The 19,693-nt window shown below is 45.3% G+C and overlaps 1 protein-coding gene across 1 annotated transcript in view; it reads left to right on the top strand.

Moving 5' to 3' along the window:
* Positions 1–19,693, top strand: part of LOC146199442 (sodium/potassium/calcium exchanger 5-like) — a 38,207-nt gene that overhangs the window by 14,171 nt on the left and 4,343 nt on the right. Inside the window, exons 2-8 of the mRNA XM_084594928.1 lie at positions 7,953–8,171; positions 8,881–8,964; positions 9,285–9,391; positions 9,665–9,765; positions 12,154–12,379; positions 16,824–17,052; positions 18,420–18,755. Of these exons, the coding sequence (XP_084451054.1) occupies positions 7,953–8,171; positions 8,881–8,964; positions 9,285–9,391; positions 9,665–9,765; positions 12,154–12,379; positions 16,824–17,052; positions 18,420–18,755 (1,302 nt within the window). The remainder of the gene's footprint in view (positions 1–7,952; positions 8,172–8,880; positions 8,965–9,284; positions 9,392–9,664; positions 9,766–12,153; positions 12,380–16,823; positions 17,053–18,419; positions 18,756–19,693) is intronic.

Below are 19,693 nucleotides of genomic sequence, written 5' to 3'. Positions count from 1 at the left end.
TCTCCAGCTGATTTCCCCCTTTTCATAGTTTCTAGTGCTTTCTTGACCTCGTCCTTCGTCACTGGTGGAACGTCTGACTGTTTTTCCCTACCGCCAATCTCACTACGGTAATGACTGCTTTGGCTACTGTAGAGATCTGTATAGAACTCCTCGGCTACTTTGACTATCTTGTCCATATTAGTGATGACGTTGCCCGCCTTGTCCCTTATCGCATACATCTGGTTTTTGCCTATGCCCAATTTCTTCTTTACCGCTTTAAGGCTTCCCCCGTTCTTTACAGCATGCTCAATTTTCTCCATGTTATACTTCCTTATATCGGCCACCTTGCGCTTATTGATTAGCTTTGATATCTCGGCCAATTCGATCTGGTCTGTTGGATTGGAAGCTTTCATACTCTGCCGTTTCTTAATCAAATCTTTCGTCTCCTTAGACAGCTTACCGGTATCCTCTTTAACTATCCTACCGCCTACTTCTACTGCGCACTCAGTAATGATATCTCTGAAATTATTGTTCATTGCCTCTAGGGTAATGTCGCCATCCTCAGTTAGAGCTGAAAACCTATTCTGTAGCGAGATTCTGAACTCTTCTGCCCTCCCCCTCACCGCTAATTCGTTGATGGGTTTCTTTCTTACTAATCTATTGCGTTCCTTCTTCAGATTTAGGCTAATTCGGGACCTCACCATCCTATGGTCACTACATCGAACTTTCCCGATTACCTCTACATCCTGCACAATGGCGGGGGTTGAACACATTATGAAGTCGATTTCATTTTTAGTCTCTCCGTTAGGACTTTTCCATGTCCATTTCCGGTTCTTCCGTTTGCTGAAGAAGGTATTCATGATTCGTAAGTTATTGCGCTCTGCAAACTCAACTAGTAACTCCCCCCTGCTATTCCTAGAACCAATGCCATAGTCACCTACTGCCTTGTCTCCTGCCTGTTTGTTCCCTACCTTGGCATTGAAGTCGCCCATTAGTACAGTATACTGCGTCTTTACTTTTCGCATTGCCGATTCTACATCTTCATAGAAGCTTTCAACTGCCTGGTCATCATAACTACATGTAGGTGCATAGGCCTGTACAACCTTCAGTTTATACCGCTTATTAAGCCTAATTACGATGCCTGCAACCCTCTCATTAATGCTATAGAATTCATCTATATTACCCGCTATATACTTATTGACAAGAAAACCTACCCCTAGTTGTCGCCTCTCTGGTAAACCTCGATAACACAGTACATGCCCATCCTTCAATACAGTATATGCCTCATTCGGCCTCCTAACCTCACTAAGCCCTATGACATCCCATTTCATGCCCTCTAGTTCCTCTAACAGCACTGCTAAACTAGCTTCACTAGCAAGGGTTCTAGCATTAAACGTTGCCAGGGTCAGTTTCCAATGGCGGCCTGTCCAGCGGAGCCAGGCTTTCTTAGCACCCCCTGCTGCGTCACAGGTCTGACCGCCGCCGTGGTCAGTTGTTCCGCAGCCGCTGGTGACTGAGGGCCGGGGTTTTATGGAGCTTATCATAGGAGGTTGTGGCCAATTACTGCACCAGGGTGGCCAACTCCTGTTCTGGTGAGGGAGTGCGTTGCCGGAGGTGTTCACCGGCATCAGGTCGCACCCCAAACCTGTATATGCAATTCCATCGACACGCGGATATTTTTTTTTTTTTTTTGTCATCCGGTGGAGAATTGCGCGGCACCGGGATTTGAACCCCGGTCCTCTTGCATGCGAGGCGGATGTTCTACCGCTACGCCACCGCAACCCGTCGGAAGATACCACCTGTCAAGCCGGCCGACCTGCTGCAGCCTATTGTTCCTTCGCGAGTACCTTTTCACCAAGTAGGTATGGACTTGCTCGGGCCATTTCCTACGTCATCATTGGGCAACAGGTACATTATAGTCGCCACAGATTATCTAACCCGCTATTGTGAGACGAAAGCTCTTTCCAGCGGCACGTCTACTGATGCTGCGAACTTTTTCATCTTCAATCTGGTCTTTCGGCACGGTGCCCCTGCGATCGTTTTAACTGACAGAGGCACGGCATTTACTTCAGATCTAACCCAGGAAGTGATGCGGCTCAGTGGCACTTGTCATCGCAGAACAACAGCTTACCACCCTCAGACGAATGGCCTTACTGAGCGACTCAATAAGACCATCGCCGATATGCTTTCTATGTACGTCAACGAAGATCATAAGAACTGGGACCAGATACTACCGTATGCAACATTTGCTTATAACACCGCCGTCCAGGAAACGACCCGCTTTACACCGTTTCGTTTGGTGTACGGTCGCGAAGCTATCACCATGCTGGATGCAATGCTACTGCCAGATGTTGCCCACCCATCGATTGCCGGTGCCGACCAATTCGTCCAGCATGCCGAGGCCGCTCGCCAGCTGGCTAGACTGAGAGTCCGGACACAACAAGGTAAAGATGCTCGACGGTATAACCTTCGTCACAGGGCGGTAATTTACAACCCTGGCGATCAGGTTTGGGTGTGGACACCTGTTCGCCAGCGGGGTCGCTCCGAGAAGCTTCTGCGCCGCTACTTCGGCCCGTACGAAGTACAACGCAAACTCAGCGACGTCACCTACGAAGTGATCCCGCAAGGAACTGTTCGCTCATCATGACGGCAAGCACAATCGGAAGTCGTACATGTCGCCAGGATGAAGCCCTTCTACTCCCGCTAGGTCAAGCTACATGTGTTTTTTTTTTTCTTTGCTTCCTTTAACTACTTGATGTGAACGCGCATCCTCGCCGACTACGGTTATCCTCGACCTCGTCACTCGGCATCGGGACGATGCCTTTTCCACCGGGAGGGGCAATGCCGCAATGTTATCGTACTGGCGCCGCCATGTGGCGAGCTCGGGAGACTGGCACGCGCTCGTCTTCTTCGCTCTCGGTGCTCGCCCGCCAGTCGGTTCCGTGCCTGATCTTGCCACTGCTTTTACTTAGTTCTAAGTAAACCTGCTGAACCAGTTTCACTGGCTTCTGTGACAATATTTGCTGTTTGGTTTTTAACGTAATGAGGCAGCTGCCGATTGTATGCAAATGAGCATGTATTTGGTAATGGAGAACAAATACGGCATTATTAATTAAGCGAATAGCAAACGCATACATGATAACGAGGATCTGCAAGGGGAGCCGCAGACAGTAGCCATTAACACCGCAACCTCACAACCAGTTCTTTTTGAGTAGCGAAAATTCACTACGCTACCCTGGATCATATCGCCGCTGCCTGAAGGAGCGCAAACTCGGGCCTCTCCTTTCAGTGGGAGGGTGAAATTAGAATCAGCCTGCCAAACATTTGAATGCACGTTATCCCTATGCCGCGCAGGTCGGTTCACAGGGCTTGGTGGCTTTATATGTGGACTGGTAGCCTACGCTATCTCGTCACACCGTTAACGTTGGAGCTTAAGTGCGAACCATAATTTTGTAGCGAAAGGTACACCGCGCTGCCCTTGAGCATTTCGCCGGTGCCTGAAAGAGCATCCTGTTGCCTAGCAACCGGTTTCGCCGCTGTCGCAAAGGAACAACGACAAGAAGTGAAAGAAACCGCTGGTGATAACAGCAGCAACTCTGTCGTAGTGGTAGAGACGAACAACAACAGCCAGTTGCTAGGACAGAAGTTCTTTCGAACGTTGTAATGGCGCTTTGCATTTCATATTCTTTCTCCTTAAAATAATCATAGGACTAATTTTTGTCAGTATCAACTACAAAACATTTTTCCACGCAGGGGGAGAAAATATCCCCTACGTTTACCGTGGACTCGTAGATTGTTGGCTTCTTTAATTGTATCATAACGAGTCCCTAATTTCCCCTTCAGTTTTCTGCTTAACGGTGTGCCCTAGAGTTCGACGTAGAGGCGATGTCATACCAATGGAAGACTTCTACAGCAGGATGAGAATGGTCATCGAGAGGCATGGTGTGCTCATATGGAAAGTGATGCACCGTGCCATGGACCGAGAAGCGAAACCGTAGCAAATTTCGCGCTGCCTGAGAAAGAGTGACAGCGCGCATGCGTCAATACCAGTTTTCGCCACAGGTGCGCCGCTATCTCCGCTCGCTACAGAGGAGGAGGAGGAGGGTAGCGGTATCCTAGCAGATGAGCGCGCCGGCGCTGAGGTAAGGGTAGTCTACATATTGTGCATGCGCACGCCGCCGAGGAGAGCTGACCGGCTGAAGCAGGAAAGCGCCTGCCGGCATCGCATTCTCACGGCATAAAAGTAAATTCGGCTTAGAACGCCAGTAAAATTTGATGCGTTCAACGGAACGCTAGTTGTATTCGATGCAACGCTCTGCCACCCGCAGCCAAAGCTTTCGCTCCACATTCGGTTCAGCAACGTTGAAAACATCTAACTATTCTTTTTTTTTTAAATGGGTGCAATTTTTAGATGGCTCTTGAAGTGTTCTCGAGAAGTTTTGGTGGCCTATGAATAGGGGATATTTCATTCGTTGCAGAAGGTCATCAATTTGGTGTTGCTAAGCAGGCTTGTAGTATAGCTCGCTGGCCGTATTATGAAGCTGTAGGGTGAGGAGCTTGTCGATGGATGTGATAAGGTTAGGACAAGGACTTTGTGAATCAGAAGTTGTTCTAGCACTCGACATGTTCAGGATTTAAAAATTATGGGGGACACTTGAGCTCCGCTTTTAAGTATATGACGCGATAGCGTTGGCGACAACCCGACATATAAAGCCCCTCTTTTACGAAACCATAATAACACGCCTGCGTGGCCAAGAAGCAGCGTGCTTAACTCAGAATTCAAGAGCACTGGAAGGTCGACGCTCTTCCCACCTCAAATTAGCAACTCGAGTTCGCCTCCTCTCCTTTTTCTGGTATCACTTGGTGTCGTTGTGTCGCACAAATCGCCGAAGAGTCAATGCTAGGTTATGTCGGCTGCCAGCTACCACGTGTCAGCACCATGCCCACACACGTGATTTTTCGCTAACAATGCCAACGCTGGCGCTGGAGTTTCAGGGTAACGGGACCTTTAACGCTAATGAATTAATTTGGGGAGGAGTTAGTTCGTGACGAGCGCCCGAACCAGCAGGGTAAAGCAACCATATTTGAGTTTCAGACGTCTGTGCGACAGTCGGGCATATCTGAAGGATTTGCTCAGTGTCATGATTCAGATGATGCAAAATCTGGATAGTGCTGTCGCCTTGCTTTATGTGGGAGCCACGGATTCATAAGCGCGGTATCGCTGGTATGGGAGTGTTGAACAGCCTTAGTCTGACGCCCAGTTCAAGGAGAAGGTGACGCCGTCTTTAATTTGTGGCATTGTAAAAAGAGCTCTGGCTTGTCGACAGAGCAGCTGGGTTCCACTCTTCATGTATGCTCCCGGGAAATATTTGGTCGCAAACTTATAGATAATCTTGTATGACCCTGTCAGAGGTTGAAAGTCTATTCACACTTGCGAGTCGCGAAGGGCGTGCGACCGGCTGTCGCGTGCGACCAGAGAGCTGCGCTGCAAGATTGGTGTTCACACTCGCAAATGCGACCTGCGGGTCGCTTCCCACATCTTGTCTGCTTTGACTGTTCACCACATAGAGTAAAACTAACTTACGTGCACGTCAGCTGAGTCACTGATTCGTTTAAAAGTTTGCGATAAGTGCAGTCGCAAAGCTGGAAAATTAACAGTGTGGTTGAACGGCCTGCGACTGTCGCTTTTCGACCAATGCGACAAATTGCGACTGTCGCGTTTCGATCAAAACGGTCGCGCAACTTCGGCGAGTCGCAAGTGTGAATTGGTCTTAACGGTTCAGATGGTGATGCAATCTGTCTACAGCTCATGCTTTATGCTTGGAACCACTCGGAAGTTGGTGCTAAGCTTCCGCATGGCATGGTGAATAGCGATGGCCTGAAGACGGATCTGTACGACATCCCTCGTTTCAGCATGGGAAATTTCTGGGTACGGGTGCAATCGTCGCTGTGCACTGTTTGGAGGAACGTTCGAATGTAATTGTAGAGTGCGTTGTGTGCAATGTATCGCGACCAGGCCTGTAAGCATGAGGTCATGGCTGACGCTGTTGAATGCAGCTGCTGAGATGAAGTGCCGTGATGTCCCGGGTTTTGACGAGATTTGTTCAATGCCCTTTTACTTCAGTTGTGGGGTTACATAGTAAGCAGAAAGGTGTGAACGAAATTGAAACATTGTATCGGAAAAGAACCCCTTGTCTTCCAGGGTAGGCTGTAGGCGATTTTGGTATGACATGTTCCGCTTCCATGTCAGCTTAAGATGCCTCGGACACCACTTCTCTAGTCATCATATATTTTGTATGAGCTGCTATATACTGCATGAAAGTTTGTGTTGAAAATTATTTGTGGACAGTGAAATTCCCATGAGCTGTAACAATATTAAACGGCTCAGTGTATATAACATGGCTTGGTGAGTTTATTGTGTGGTGCTATCTCTGCCTTGTTCTTTCGGCCATGATTTCGTTATCTAAAAAAAAAAAATGAAACACTGCGTATATAACGAAGGCTGCATTTGCCTTGAATTTCATTCCGTGCCTGCGCTGCTGCAACCATTGAACTGGCGCAACCTCTGTTTCCCCATGGACCACGGTTCTCCGTGATGATGTGCATGATGCGGAAAAGCCATGCCTCGTTCAAAATCTGAAGCTCAAATAAGTATTATACATAGATACTCTTTCGAAAAAGTGATGTGATGTGTCTATAAGGAAAAACTGAACAAAAAAAACAACCCTTTTTGTTTGTTGTCATGCTATTTAAAATTGTCGCATTAGGCTACGATAGGTCTACTACGGTGGCCCATTTCGATATATAGTTTGATAAATCTAGTAACACTGGTTGGCACCGAGGAAAAGCCTGAAAGCTTAGACAAAGGGAAATGTCGTTCAGGTTTAGTTCTGTCTTCTCCATCCTGTTCAATGCCGTATTTTGTTTAGTTCAGGACCATGTCCTGTTTTGGTCGGTGCCATTTTCTGTCTGGCTTAGCGACACGTTCGCAACTTGGTTCGACGTCGTGCTTTTGCTTCATTCTATGGAGTTAAGGTTACCCGCAGGATCTATAAAGGTTTAATGCGTAAAAGGGGCACCTGTGGTTTCCGAGCGGCAATGTAACTGTTGCCATCCTGCTTATAGCTTCCTGTGACGTCCACGAATTCCATCTGCTAGGTCTCTTCAAACTTAAATCGTATAATTATTTATACGATATTTAAACTATATTTGTACGATGAAGATAATACTGAAATCGCATGAAGCACTGAGGAATATAAGTCTCAGTAGTTCTCAGTGAACTTCAACTACACTAGCATTCGTTTGTGGATTCAGTGGTCACAATCTTGTTAATTGCAATGCCAACGATACAACGCTACAGCTTGTTTTTGGGCCACGTGCTGTTGTGAAAAATAATGAGAATAAAGACAGGCTGAGAAAGCCGATACGTATAGCACGCATCTTTAACTTTCGGAACGCCTTTTTTCAACATAGCTGTAGAAGGAGGAGAGAACATTTATTTACAATGAAATGATTTGGGAAATGGAGGTGCGCATGGTTGCGGAGCTGAGTGGCAGACCCTATTCCGGGACGCCATTGGCCGCCGCCGCTGCCCGAGCTCGATTGTGGTCTAGCCCTGATTTTGTCCTTATTAACATTTCACCATTTCGTTTGAAATATACGCATATTTTGGGCTGGCAATCATGCATGTGAAACAGGATAAAAATAAGTCTGACGTAAGATTTATTGCGAATTGCAGGCATGTACCAAACTAGGAGCTCTTTTATTGTATTTGGAAGAAAACAAAATGCAACAGTCTGATGAGATGGACGTCTTGTGATAAGTATCTTCAAATTGGCAGGCCCTTTTTTCCTGTCTGTGTAAACATTAATAGAACCAAACTTAGGATTTACGTCAGCCTTATGATGATTTGATAGGGTGAGTTACAGCAAATTATGCTTGAACTTATGGCCCCCTTTTTTCCCGCGGCGCAGGCACGGGTCGACGTATTCTGCAGGATGGGGCCCGCAGCAATGGCCGTCCAGAGTGCGTGCGGCCATCCATCGAGGACTTCCCGGACGATTTCTTCACGCAGGAGGAGCGGCGACAGGGGGGCGTCGTTATACACTTCATCATCGTCATCTACCTATGCGGCGTCTTGGGGTACATCTGTGACGACTACTTCGTCCCTTCATTGGAGATAATAGCTGAATGTGAGGAGGGCCTCTTTTCCATCGACAAAATGTACAGGAATCTTAAATGGCTCCAGAAATTAATAACATTCGTGTGTAGCCGGTGGTTTCTGATCATATTTCTGTAGATGAATGTGACACTTATATGCATGACAGTAAAATCGGCTGGCCGTTTTTAGAAATGACATTTAAGCACATATACGGCTTTCCGCTTGTCTTTAAGACTTTGTCCTCAACGGCCCTTTTGCACGAAGCCATCACTTTCTGTTTTGTTTGGTTTGTGATTGAACGCGTCAGATTTTTTGCTTTTAAATGTTGTGGCAGATAGACTAAAGAAAAGCCAATACCTTATTACAAGAGTGAGGTGTCTTCAGTAAGGTGAAAGCTAAATAATTGCGATGCAGTTTGAAGCAGCAGCTTCGAAATTGAAAAATTATCCTTGCTTCATTTGATGCACGGTAAAGCGTAAAATAACGGCAGAAACCTCGCAGACAGAAGAAAGCGTTTGATAAGACAACCGGCACTACGATCAAACGTTATCCGGTCCTGTCTTGCTTCTTACAAGGTGACTAATTGTTTGGTTGTCAATTTTCCTTCCACGCTCTTAATAAAACCTTTTCAGGGGCCATATTTAGAACACTTTTAAGGGATATTTAGATAAGTGAATGCGGTGATCTCAGGTGTATACGCCCTAAAAGACTGTAATCGTTCCGATTTTCTTGGCTTTCAGCTCTCAACGTTCCTAGCGATGTTGCCGGAGCGACATTCATGGCTATCGGCACCTCGGCACCCGAACTTTTCTCATCAATCATAGGTAAACCGCGCCTTTCGCTTGTTTCTAGCTTACGAAGCTTGGCTCAAACATATAAAGGAACAGCAACAATTCCAAGCAATTTATGACTTTTCGGTCACACTGTCAATACTACTTGCAATTCATCCAAGGAGGCCAACCTGACATCACCCTCAAATCAAACGAGGTTTTACATCAAAATGATTAACTGCATCCCAAGTGTGACGTTGATTTCGTTCTTCCACGTAGCGAAGTGCTAACGCCCTGGCCTCTATATGGTAATCTTCATGAGAGAGAACCATTGAGGTTGTCTCATATACTCAGTCCTTAACAATTCGACGCAGGTTCTTTCATTACGGAAGGCGACATTGGCCTTGGAACCATTGTCGGCTCCGCGGTCTTCAATATTCTCGGTGTGACTGGCGTGGCGGGTCTTGCAGTGTGGAAAAACGTAAGCGAGCGTGCTGCCTTTCTGACTTCAGCACACATTTGCAAATTCAATTCGCAAAATATTCAGTCAACGTGGGTTCTTTTGAGCACGTTTCCTAATTTTGACAATTTCTAAATATAAGGCTCTGAGGATTTTCACCCCGAAGTACTCTCATTTGCGGGTACCTTTGTTTCGGTCATAGAAGTAAACTGCTAATTCCATCAGCCCTTTGTACATTCTGCTTGAAAGACGATAAAAAGAGAAATATGTATTTGTGCTTTTGTTCTGATCCAGGACGTTCCCATTGACTGGTTTCCCATCACTCGGGACTGCGTCATGTACGCCATCACAGTGCTGGCCCTCATTGGTGTCATCAGCAACAATATTGTTGAATGGCAAGTTGAATTCATGTTGATAGCTATATACATTGATGTTCAAAAACGCTGATATACAACAAAAAGAGCGCTTTGATGAAAAGGTGTCGACACATTCACGCTACAACATAAAGTTTAAGTGTGTTTTCTGCTAATACTATCTGCTGATAACCACACGCCTGTCCTAGAATTAGTGAATTGACGAAAGATCACTGGGAACTGTTAAAACTATTACACACTTCATGAGAGGATTGATAGAAATGTCTGCCGCGTTCCCCTGTGTTCTTATGAGCGGCGAGTCTTCTAAAAATACGTTCAGACAAGGTGATCTATACCACCCTTTACTTTGTTCTTAAGGCTCTCAAGATAAGGTATTGACACCTGACGGTCAGGCTTGCAAGCTGGCGCAAAGATCATGTGATGTTAAAAAAAATGAAAAAGGAATATAGGGATAAACGCAAGCCGGGTGGGGGTAAGCGAACTTAGCTAAACATGAGCGTTAACCTTTTGTAGAAATCCTTATGAAAACGAAAACCTGAAGCCACTGAAAAGCCAGTCTCATACCTTTAAAATTGCTTGGTTACTTATGCCCGAGGCGAGTACCGGCAGCAACCTTACCACTGCTAGTGGCACAACCAGGAAATATTCCAAGGAGAGAGAGGGAGGGGTACTTTTGAGCTCAATAATGCAAATATTCTCTGCATTGATCTGCGCGTGATATTTTTATGCTGCCAGACACGTGCGAAGCTGCTGGCGTCTTCAAACATCATTACGCTTTGGAAAAACTTGGACACTTGGAAAGTACAATGATGTTTGAACATATGAATCACCAACTAGTCCCATTTGAAACCCTTTTGCTGGCTTATAGACAGTCTGTTCGAAATAATACTGCATAGGTAGAATTGTTCCGTATGAAAACGAAATGAAAATAATTTATTACAGTACAAAAATCTGCTAGCCGAGATAGTTTTGCGACACAGTTGATTACATCTTAACCGTTCACCTCAACCTCTCGATATGGGAAGGTCTATTGCCAAGCCGACTGGCGATCTTCGTTCATCTCAGCATATATAGTTTTTTTTTTTTTGTGGCCGCAGACATGAAAATGATCATGACAAGGCAATTGTTCCAGAAAAGCTTAAATGTATGTCGGGTGCAGCTTACCTCCAGCAAGCGCCTGAACCGAAGCCATACCAGCCTCGCCAGCTTAATCACTTGAGAATCAATAAAAGGTGGATAGCTCTCCACTTTTTATGCAAAAAGTTTAAAAAGAGGACATTTTTCGAGGGTCTCCAGGTAAACGCTTCTCGACTGGCTTTCGTGCGAAGCTGTTTCAGAAAGGCTTTCCATGTTCAGTGCTAAGGGCGCGAAATAAGAAAAGTGCGCTTTTCGCTACAAGCGCCCAAGACCCCGAGATCTTTGTTTTGCCGTGGTGCTAGGTAGTTTTTGGTGACATCTCTTTCGCAGATCTTTCTTCTTCCCCTTTTTGGCATTAGTTCTTTACTTTTTTGTCCTCATGGAATGGGGAAAAAGCTCGAGGTGTAATCTACACCAAGGCGATGAATTGCGGAACAAGAATGAGGTGTAGTTCATCTTCAAGGTCATCATAACACCTAAGGCAAAAAGATGCGGTCACGTTCGCCAGCGTTTTCTGGTAAGGAAATAAATAGATGAATTGCAGCGTGAAACTTGCGCCAAAATTTGACTCATGGTCAACTGGTGTGATATAGAGAAGCTTAGCTTAGCTTAAAGTTCGAGGAGATGGTGGCCTGACAAGGCGTGACACGTCAAATGCGCTTGTAATTTTTGTCACTAAAGTGGGGTGCGATACCAGAAAAAAAGTGTGCTTGTCTTCTTTCCAACATTGCTTCCTTCCTTTTTATACCCCTTCTCTTATTCGCAAAGTGCAATTGTCGATGACCACAAGGAGAAATAGTGGTGATTATTCACACAAAAAAATACGAGATTGCACCTATCTTCGCTTAAGAGCTTAATAGTGAAAGCTTTTCCTCCTCCTTTTCTTCTAGCTCTTCTGTCTATATTTCGTCTCTACAGCTATCTTGCATGTTTGTGTAATTGTTATAATTTTATTTTTTTCTTTCTTTCCTTTGGTTTTGTTGTCGGCGACATCGATATCTCAGGACTCTTAGCTTTTCTCGACGTGTGAGAATGAAGGCTTAAAGACCTGAAAGTGCAAATTATTCCGACGTCAGAATCTATTGCGACGTCTCACAGACAAATCACGCGGCATCTTGCGAACGAGAGATTTTCGCCATTAGCCAAGAAAGGCTTTCGCCTCAATACATCTTTTATATAAACATTTTTTAAGAAATCCTAGGTCTTCGCCAACATTACTGTTTTAAAGTTTTAACGAAATTTCTCTTTCCTTCCCTTATCCCATCCCGACAGGTACGAGGCCCTCATTCTGATCATCTTGTTCCTGGCTTACATCGGGGTGCTGTTCTTCAATGCTCGCATCGAGTACCACGCGCTGCTTCAGGTACGCGAGGCATGGCTTCGAGCCGTGGTGTACCGACACGCCGGAGAACGTATTGGACCGGGCATAATCCCCTGCCCCGATGAAACCTGCGCCGACGACCTCTACCATTACCACATCTACGTTTGGTACATTAAGGCAGGTCCCCGACGATCCTCGCATGGTTGCAGACGATGGTTGAACGACGCGGTCCTGTCGTCTGCGTGTGGTCTGCGTCTCTGCGAGGCGCCGTGGCTAACCCTTACTGTACTAATTGCCCCTGTTTATGCAATGTGCCAGTGAGCAGTCGCTCTGCATTGCCTCTTCATAACTGTCCGCATGAATCTCACGCCTAACCTGCTATGTAGCACACAAGAATAACGAAACTAACCCGCAATGTTTACGTTACTTCGGCGCCCTCCTGAAAAATGGAGGTAGGGTTGTCAGGTGCATCCTTGATGATACGAGAGGTAGTCTTGCACGTGCAAACAATTCTGAGTGTGAATGAAACGAGACTTTGACACTTAAACACCCTTAAAATTAAACGTAGCATACACGCTTTCTTCAGTCAAATTAACATAGTAGCTTTAAAATAAACCTGCACGAGAGATATTTTCGGCGATGCAGTTTAATTCTTTATTTATACATGCAGCGGCTTGCTTTTAGGCTTGCGCTATTGCTTAGCAAGCCACAAATATCAGCGGGTTATTCGTATTAATTAAAGCACGCGTGTTTTCTACACAAGGCCTGGACAGCTGAAAAACACACGTACGGAGCACAAGGGAGCACTTACAAGACTATAAACAAAGCTTGTTTTACGCTGATGAGTTGTTCCACTACCTAAGAAACTGCAAGCTTTTATTGAACAATGTGTGGATTGGCAGGCCTTCATTGCAATAGCCACCGCTTTGGTGGTGGACGGCGGCTGTTGCGACGCACGTCTTTCTCTCCCTCTCCGTTTTCTTTATTCTCTATTTTCCTTTCTATCCGCACGAGGCAGCGGAGGTTGCTCAGCTACAGAGCCAGTAGCAGGCCCGTGCATTTTCTTTTCCTTCTTCCCACAGTCGAAACAACAATCTGTGGCGTTTTTATTTAAACAGAAGGTCAAAAGAGCCGTGGGGTCGTTATTGGTTCGTGTTTACGATGCATAAGAAACTTTATAAGCAAATGTGCAGAGGTCAATAAGTTTTAATATCGTGAGACCGCAGGAATTCATAACTATAATACGGTTTCGAAGTCGAAAAAAGCATACGTTTCTCCATGTCTAACGAGAATAACGCCGTTTTTGATCGTAGAAAAGTCACTAATTACGGTGCATTACCCGAATGAAGAAATATAAATTATGGTCTGGCAGGACCACCGAGTTCCCAAGTGAATTGCGAGTTGGTCGTATTTTTGGCACGTCATATCGGTTAAAGACATGATGTAAGGTCAGAGTAAATGTCACAGCACTAAAGCCATCAGTCGAGCTTTGCGATGCGTGTATGCCGTATGGTAAGCCTCGTTTTTACCCAATCTAATACAAACAGAGCGTATTTAGGCGTGCCGAAAGAGTGGAAAATCACCCATTTTGCTGTATGAAGAATAACAATTCTTTCTGATTTTCCACTAGTATTGCAGGAATCCGCTGACAGGAAATTGTCCAGTGCCAATGCTTAGACGTTCACGACCGAAAACGCTTTTCACAGCTAACATTAACTGTAGTGCATTTTTTTTCCGGCGCCATTCCTGGTTCCATGTAGTTGGATGAGAACAATCGTTGCAAGGGTTGCATTCGCTTCCATGCTTTTAGCTTTTATGTCGGAATATCTGATAACATGCTGCATAACAAGATCAGTCAGGGTTAGTCTTATTTACAGCTAATCATGTGTCCACGTCACCGCATAAACGAGCGTTGCAACCTTAAACTTTCCCAACTGCAAGCTAATCGGCAGAAGACACAATGGCGCGCTTCAGAAATAGAGTTGCGGTAAGGCAAATAAATGTCGACACAATACTGGGCTAGGTGATCCTCCCTGGGATCCCATATTTTACAAGGTGCGAATTTGGAGCACACTGCGGCAAATGCCAGATGCATAAGTTCGCGCCTTGTATGTTTTCATAATGCAGTCAAAGTATACAGATATGAAGAATCACGTAGGAAGCATGTTGTAGGTTATGGTGCTAAAAAGTGAAGGGAATCTCATGAAAAAGCGTTGCAGTTAGCTTGCCGCAAGAGATGACAAACAAATCTGCGGGAGTGAGGAAAGCATGGTTACAAAGTCGTTAGCAATATTCATTACATGAACGCACTTTGAGGCATCACGTGGTTGCCTTTGTGTGTTTTCACCAATATTTGTTATTTTCTACGTTGATCATGCAGTGATTGTCCGAAAATTGTAAGTCATATGTAATGACCCAGCTGGAATGCCGAACTTGCGAACTTGTTACCCCTGCATGTTTTCATCGGATAACATCATGTCCTAACGCTGTGATGTAGAATGCACAAACGCTGAAAACCGTTTGGCAACAACTGGTAATCATTGTGGTACGAATTCATAATCTTATGTCACATATTTATGTATGAATTCATTATCTTGTCACATATTTATAATGTGTTGAGATGGCATTAGTTTTAAATACTGACACGACAAAGGTGTAATTTTTGCGGACTTTAAGTTGCCTCATTGTGTGCAATATGTTAGCGGAAAAAGCGGGACAAGGAGCTATAGTTATGTGCCCGCCGGTTGCTTTGCATGCACCTCTTCGTTCCGTATTCTTCCCGCAATATTAAATTAAAGCAACATAAGCTGCTACTAATGTCCTAGTTACCGACCCTTGGATATTCCCGCGCTCAGTTCTGCTGTCGTTTACATTTAGGAGGCATCATTAAACAAGTAAGGAATTTTTACATTGTTTCTTCTTTTTGAAATGGTGCACTGCACCATAAAAAATATACTTGTAAAATCCACGTGGTTTGAGCGAAAAAGCGATAAATAACAATTTCCCACGTCCCGTTTCGTATTTGGTTCCAAAGGCCCAACGGTGGCTGTGGCGTCGCATTTGCGTCGATGTCACGTGAGGCGCACAAAAATACAGCATGATCGCTCTTTTTTTTTTTTTTTCATTTTAAGCAGCAGTAACCTTCAAGGAAGCCTACCATCGTGCGTAAAACGCAAAAAAAATGCATAAATAGTGGTTACATGGATTACTGCACGAATCTAATCTGTAACATCACAGACATTATATACGAGTAACTGCTGAAACAAAACCAAAGCCACGCGTGAAAAATTTAACCGTAAAATACTTATTTTTTTGTTGGTAATTTTTACGTCGTACCTGATGTCCACTACTGTCTTACGCACAATTCTAAAAAAAAAAAAAGAAAAGTGAGCCCAGGATATTTGTCTCTAAACCGCAGTCTATACTGTTTATATTTCTTATGGATTCTCTCCAAAAATACCATTCTAGAAAAATCGTAGAAAGACAAGAATATATGAATTGCTACTCAGAAAAAGACTCAGGAGAACACGATTTTACCATTTCTTACATTCAGTTCAGCTGCAACACGCGTGCGGAGGATAATATGAACGAAAATGAAAAAGCCGTAATGATGTAAGGTTCTCTGTGAAGAAATTGTGATGTATCACACACGGAACGAACCACGGAAACGTTATGGAGATCTGCTATGCTCCTGTAAAGCAAAGACATTTTGGGGAATCCGCTGTTTCGAATAAAGGCTTTAGAGAATGTCTGCCTGCGAATGGCTTGGAAGGGCTCGGTTTAGGGGTGGAAAGTTTTATTCATGTTATTTTTTGGCGAAGAAACTGTGGCCAGTTCTTCACGCGGTTAGCACGCAACCAACTACAATCTAGCATATGCATTTAAGAATGTTATTGCGAGGAGTATATACCTGGATTCTTGAATCTGAATCCAGTAAAGTTTGTTCAGTGGCGTGCAACGCTAAGATTGCTGGCAACATTTTACTCAGTGCATGAGGCTAGCGTCGATAAAAAGACAATGTGAACAATCGTTCCAAACTTTGCCAAAAAAATTCTAAGCCTCCCCATGCCCAGACACTAACTGTAAATCAATGTTACTGACCATATTTTCCTCTAGCATGATCGCGTACAGAAGCCGTTCAAGTATGCTTCATTCCTTTACTGGTTGCAAGACGTTTTCAAGACGGTTGCAAGACGTTCGTGTACATAGAACCTGGTTTTGCTAGGATGGAGAACTCTTTAATACAATCTTCATCCTTCACTTGCTTTCGGCAGTGCTTAAGAAAATAAATGTGCATTCTTTCAAGATAGGGCCGATACTGCCACTAGCCTTTGCCACCGCTACTTAGCTCGCTTCTGAATGCCCTTTCTGAGAAAATTGGAGCCGCATTATTGACGCCACAAACTCCACAGCTTTGAAAGTAGAAGTGCGAAAGCCATCCAGCATGTATGGATAGTAGTCACATGATCTTGAGGAGATGGTTTGCATTCTATCCTGTGTACTGGGAAATACACTGAACACTGAAGTACTGAACAAATATGTCTTGCGTACGCACTGGCCACGCAAAACTTGGGCTGCCTACTTTACCGTGAAACATACGTCACTCTTTCCACATCTACAGGTGGAGATTCTCAGGAAGAGGTGGTTCCCGGGTACCGTCGGTCCACCTCCGCCCAAGGGCGTCCGCAGGTCGGTTATTGAGGAGGCCACTCCACTGCTCGCCGGAAAAGAAGACGAGGAAGCGGCGCAACAGGGCCACAGCGCTGGTGGAGACGGTTCAAGGAGGGGTTCGGTCATGTCTGCAGGAGAAGAGAGATTGCGTCGAGACAGCGTCCTCATATCCGAAAGCGGTGAGCGTCCATCTTAAAAGCATCCTACACGCAGGTTTGAATGCGGGTAGTATAAATGAATGATGTCATTACTCGGCAGCTATTGTTTATTATGAATGTTAAGAAGAAGAGACGTGGTGGATGAAGGGACTAACAGAAGAGCAATTGACTCTTAGCGTGTTTGTTAATGCGGAACTAGAAGATAATTACACTAAACTTTAGTTTGATACATAGCTGCACAGCTGGTCTCGAGTGAAAATTAAGGCACGCTCGAGAAGAGAAAACAAACGAGTGCCAAACAGATCAAATGCCTTCGCTAGGTCCATCTGGAGTAAAGCAAGCTGCTTATAAGAGCCGGAGCAAGATTCGAAATCCACCTTTTTCAGAAAATGTGGCGCCCTGTGGTAGTGGTTGAAAATTCATCTGCTACGGGTTGAAAACGTCATTGGGAGACGCAGCCGCATGCGAAATGACGATGCGTGTTCTTGACAGCTACCTCCATCTTTAGCACATGCCTACCACGAACATGAGCTGTGCGAGGCCCCCGAGATCAGGTCCGACTGCACTGATTGAGGAGGCCTAAAACTGCGCATGCGCAGTTGGGGCTGATTGTTTGTTTTCAACAAGAGAAGAGACTCGCATGCGTAAAGCGGCCTTGTGAAAAAGGCGGATTGTATATTCAATATGCATACATTAGTTCACCGTGTTTAGCGCTCCTGGCGTCTTTATGGTAACGTATGGGCGCTACAATACCTACTCAGCTCGAGTCCGGCACGGAAGAAGCCGCTGTCCTGCACTATGTGATCTGCAGAACCAGCCGGCTCATGATGATCCCTTAACAATGCAGTAGCTTAGTTTAGCCGAATGTTTTGAGCCACTCTAAGCTCACATTGCTTACGACAAAATAATTTTCATCAAAAGAGATGAGAAAAATGGTTGGACAAGCAGAGGTACAACGTCTGGTAAGAGTAGCAAGAAAATCCTTCACGGGATTTGCTTGGCGTGTACAGTCTGATGCATTATATTTGCTAGCACTTCATATGACGTTATCTTTATATTTATAATTTCCTCTTCTCATCGCTGTCTTTCTAGCCTCTTCACTCCAGCGCTGGATAGCCAACCGCCAATGCATAGCGGGTCAAAGTCAACGTTTTTCTTCGCGTTTTATACTTGTCCCTGGGAATTTCTGGAACATATCTAAATACAATGGAGTGCTCCTTGGACATTCTCTTCCCGCTTGCTTAGGCTAAGAAGCTAGAAACTGCTCTTGTTAACTTCTCATCATTGCGGCGTGTGTGTGGTGTGAGCTCACTAAGGGAAGGCAGCAGCAGGCCGCAGGTCATGTGGTGCATAGATCGTAATTTCCTTCCTTTGGGCCGTGGGCTCAGTGTGCAAGTTGGTCGAGGAGGAGGAGCAGCGGAGCCTGTGGTCTATGCCGTCCGAAGGCTCGATCAGCCAGATCCTCTGGGTGCTGTTCTGGCCGGCACAGTTCCTGCTTCATTTCACCGTGCCGGATTGTCGGCGGCCCTCGTTGCGCAAGTGGTTTCCGCTGACTTTCGCGCTCTCCGTCGTGTGGATCGGAGCCGTCTCGTACGTGACCGTATGGATGGTCACGATCATAGGCTTCACCCTCGGCATCCCGGACTCAGTGGCCGGCATCACTCTGCTCGCTGCCGGCACAAGCATCCCAGAGGTCTTCTCCAGCGTCATTGTGGCGCGGAACGGTGAGTCAGATATACATGAATAGGTCCTGGCAAAAATAGTCTTCGGAAAATTAAGAATTGCTGATAAAAAAGCGAAATGACGATACATGAGCTCTCCGACTTCCAAAGTTATCATTCTGCAATGCTGACTCAGTGGTTAGCACCCTCGTCTGCTGAACCCAAGGATGCGGCTTTAAATCCAGAAGTGAAATGCGCTTTTCGTTGGTGCTTTAAAGCAAGGTGGCCGTGTACTGTGCGATTTCAAAGAATTCCAGAAGGTAAAAATTTTGGAGACCTTAACGAGGTGGTTCTGATATCTTAGTCACTTAGGGGCTTAAGCAACATAATGCAAACGAAAGAAAGAATCATCACTTTGCAGGAAATGAAGAGCTATATTTGGACGAGCAGAAAAACACATTACGCCGTTGACGTTACTCTACATATAGCTATGAAAACCGTTAATCAATGCATAATTTTTCGTCAATAAAAGAACATTGCCTAGGGTCATCAACCGGCCGTACTGAATCAGCGCTTAAGCGTTTGGCGTTCGTTTCGGTAAAAAAAAAAAGGCTATATCCTAGCCGCAGCCGCCATATTTAAAACTAGGTCAAATACAATGACACCCGTGTGCTGTGTGTCGGCAGTGCACATTAAATATTTTACATCAATCCTGGCACCTGAAGTACGGCGTCTGTTATAGGCCCCGTCTAGTCCTCAGGGTATTATACCAAACAATTTACATTTTTGGTACATGGCATGTGCATTCTCTCTACATGTTTTATCCTCCTTGCGGCCGCCAGAGGCAAGAAGACACTTCTGCTGGAAATCTTAGTGTAGATACCTAGCAGGTCGATGGCAAGAAGGACCACGGTTCGCTGCACTTCTTAGTTAGAGTCCACCAGCCATGTGGCCCAGGTGCGGACCACAGAAGGCTTTGCTTTGTTGTTGTAGGAAGCTTT

The sequence above is a fragment of the Amblyomma maculatum genome, chromosome 2 (assembly GCF_055883805.1).
Source record: "Amblyomma maculatum isolate TAMU_Amacu chromosome 2, ASM5588380v1, whole genome shotgun sequence".
Classification (NCBI taxonomy): domain Eukaryota; kingdom Metazoa; phylum Arthropoda; class Arachnida; order Ixodida; family Ixodidae; genus Amblyomma; species Amblyomma maculatum.
This window is presented reverse-complemented; position numbering and strand designations above follow the sequence as displayed.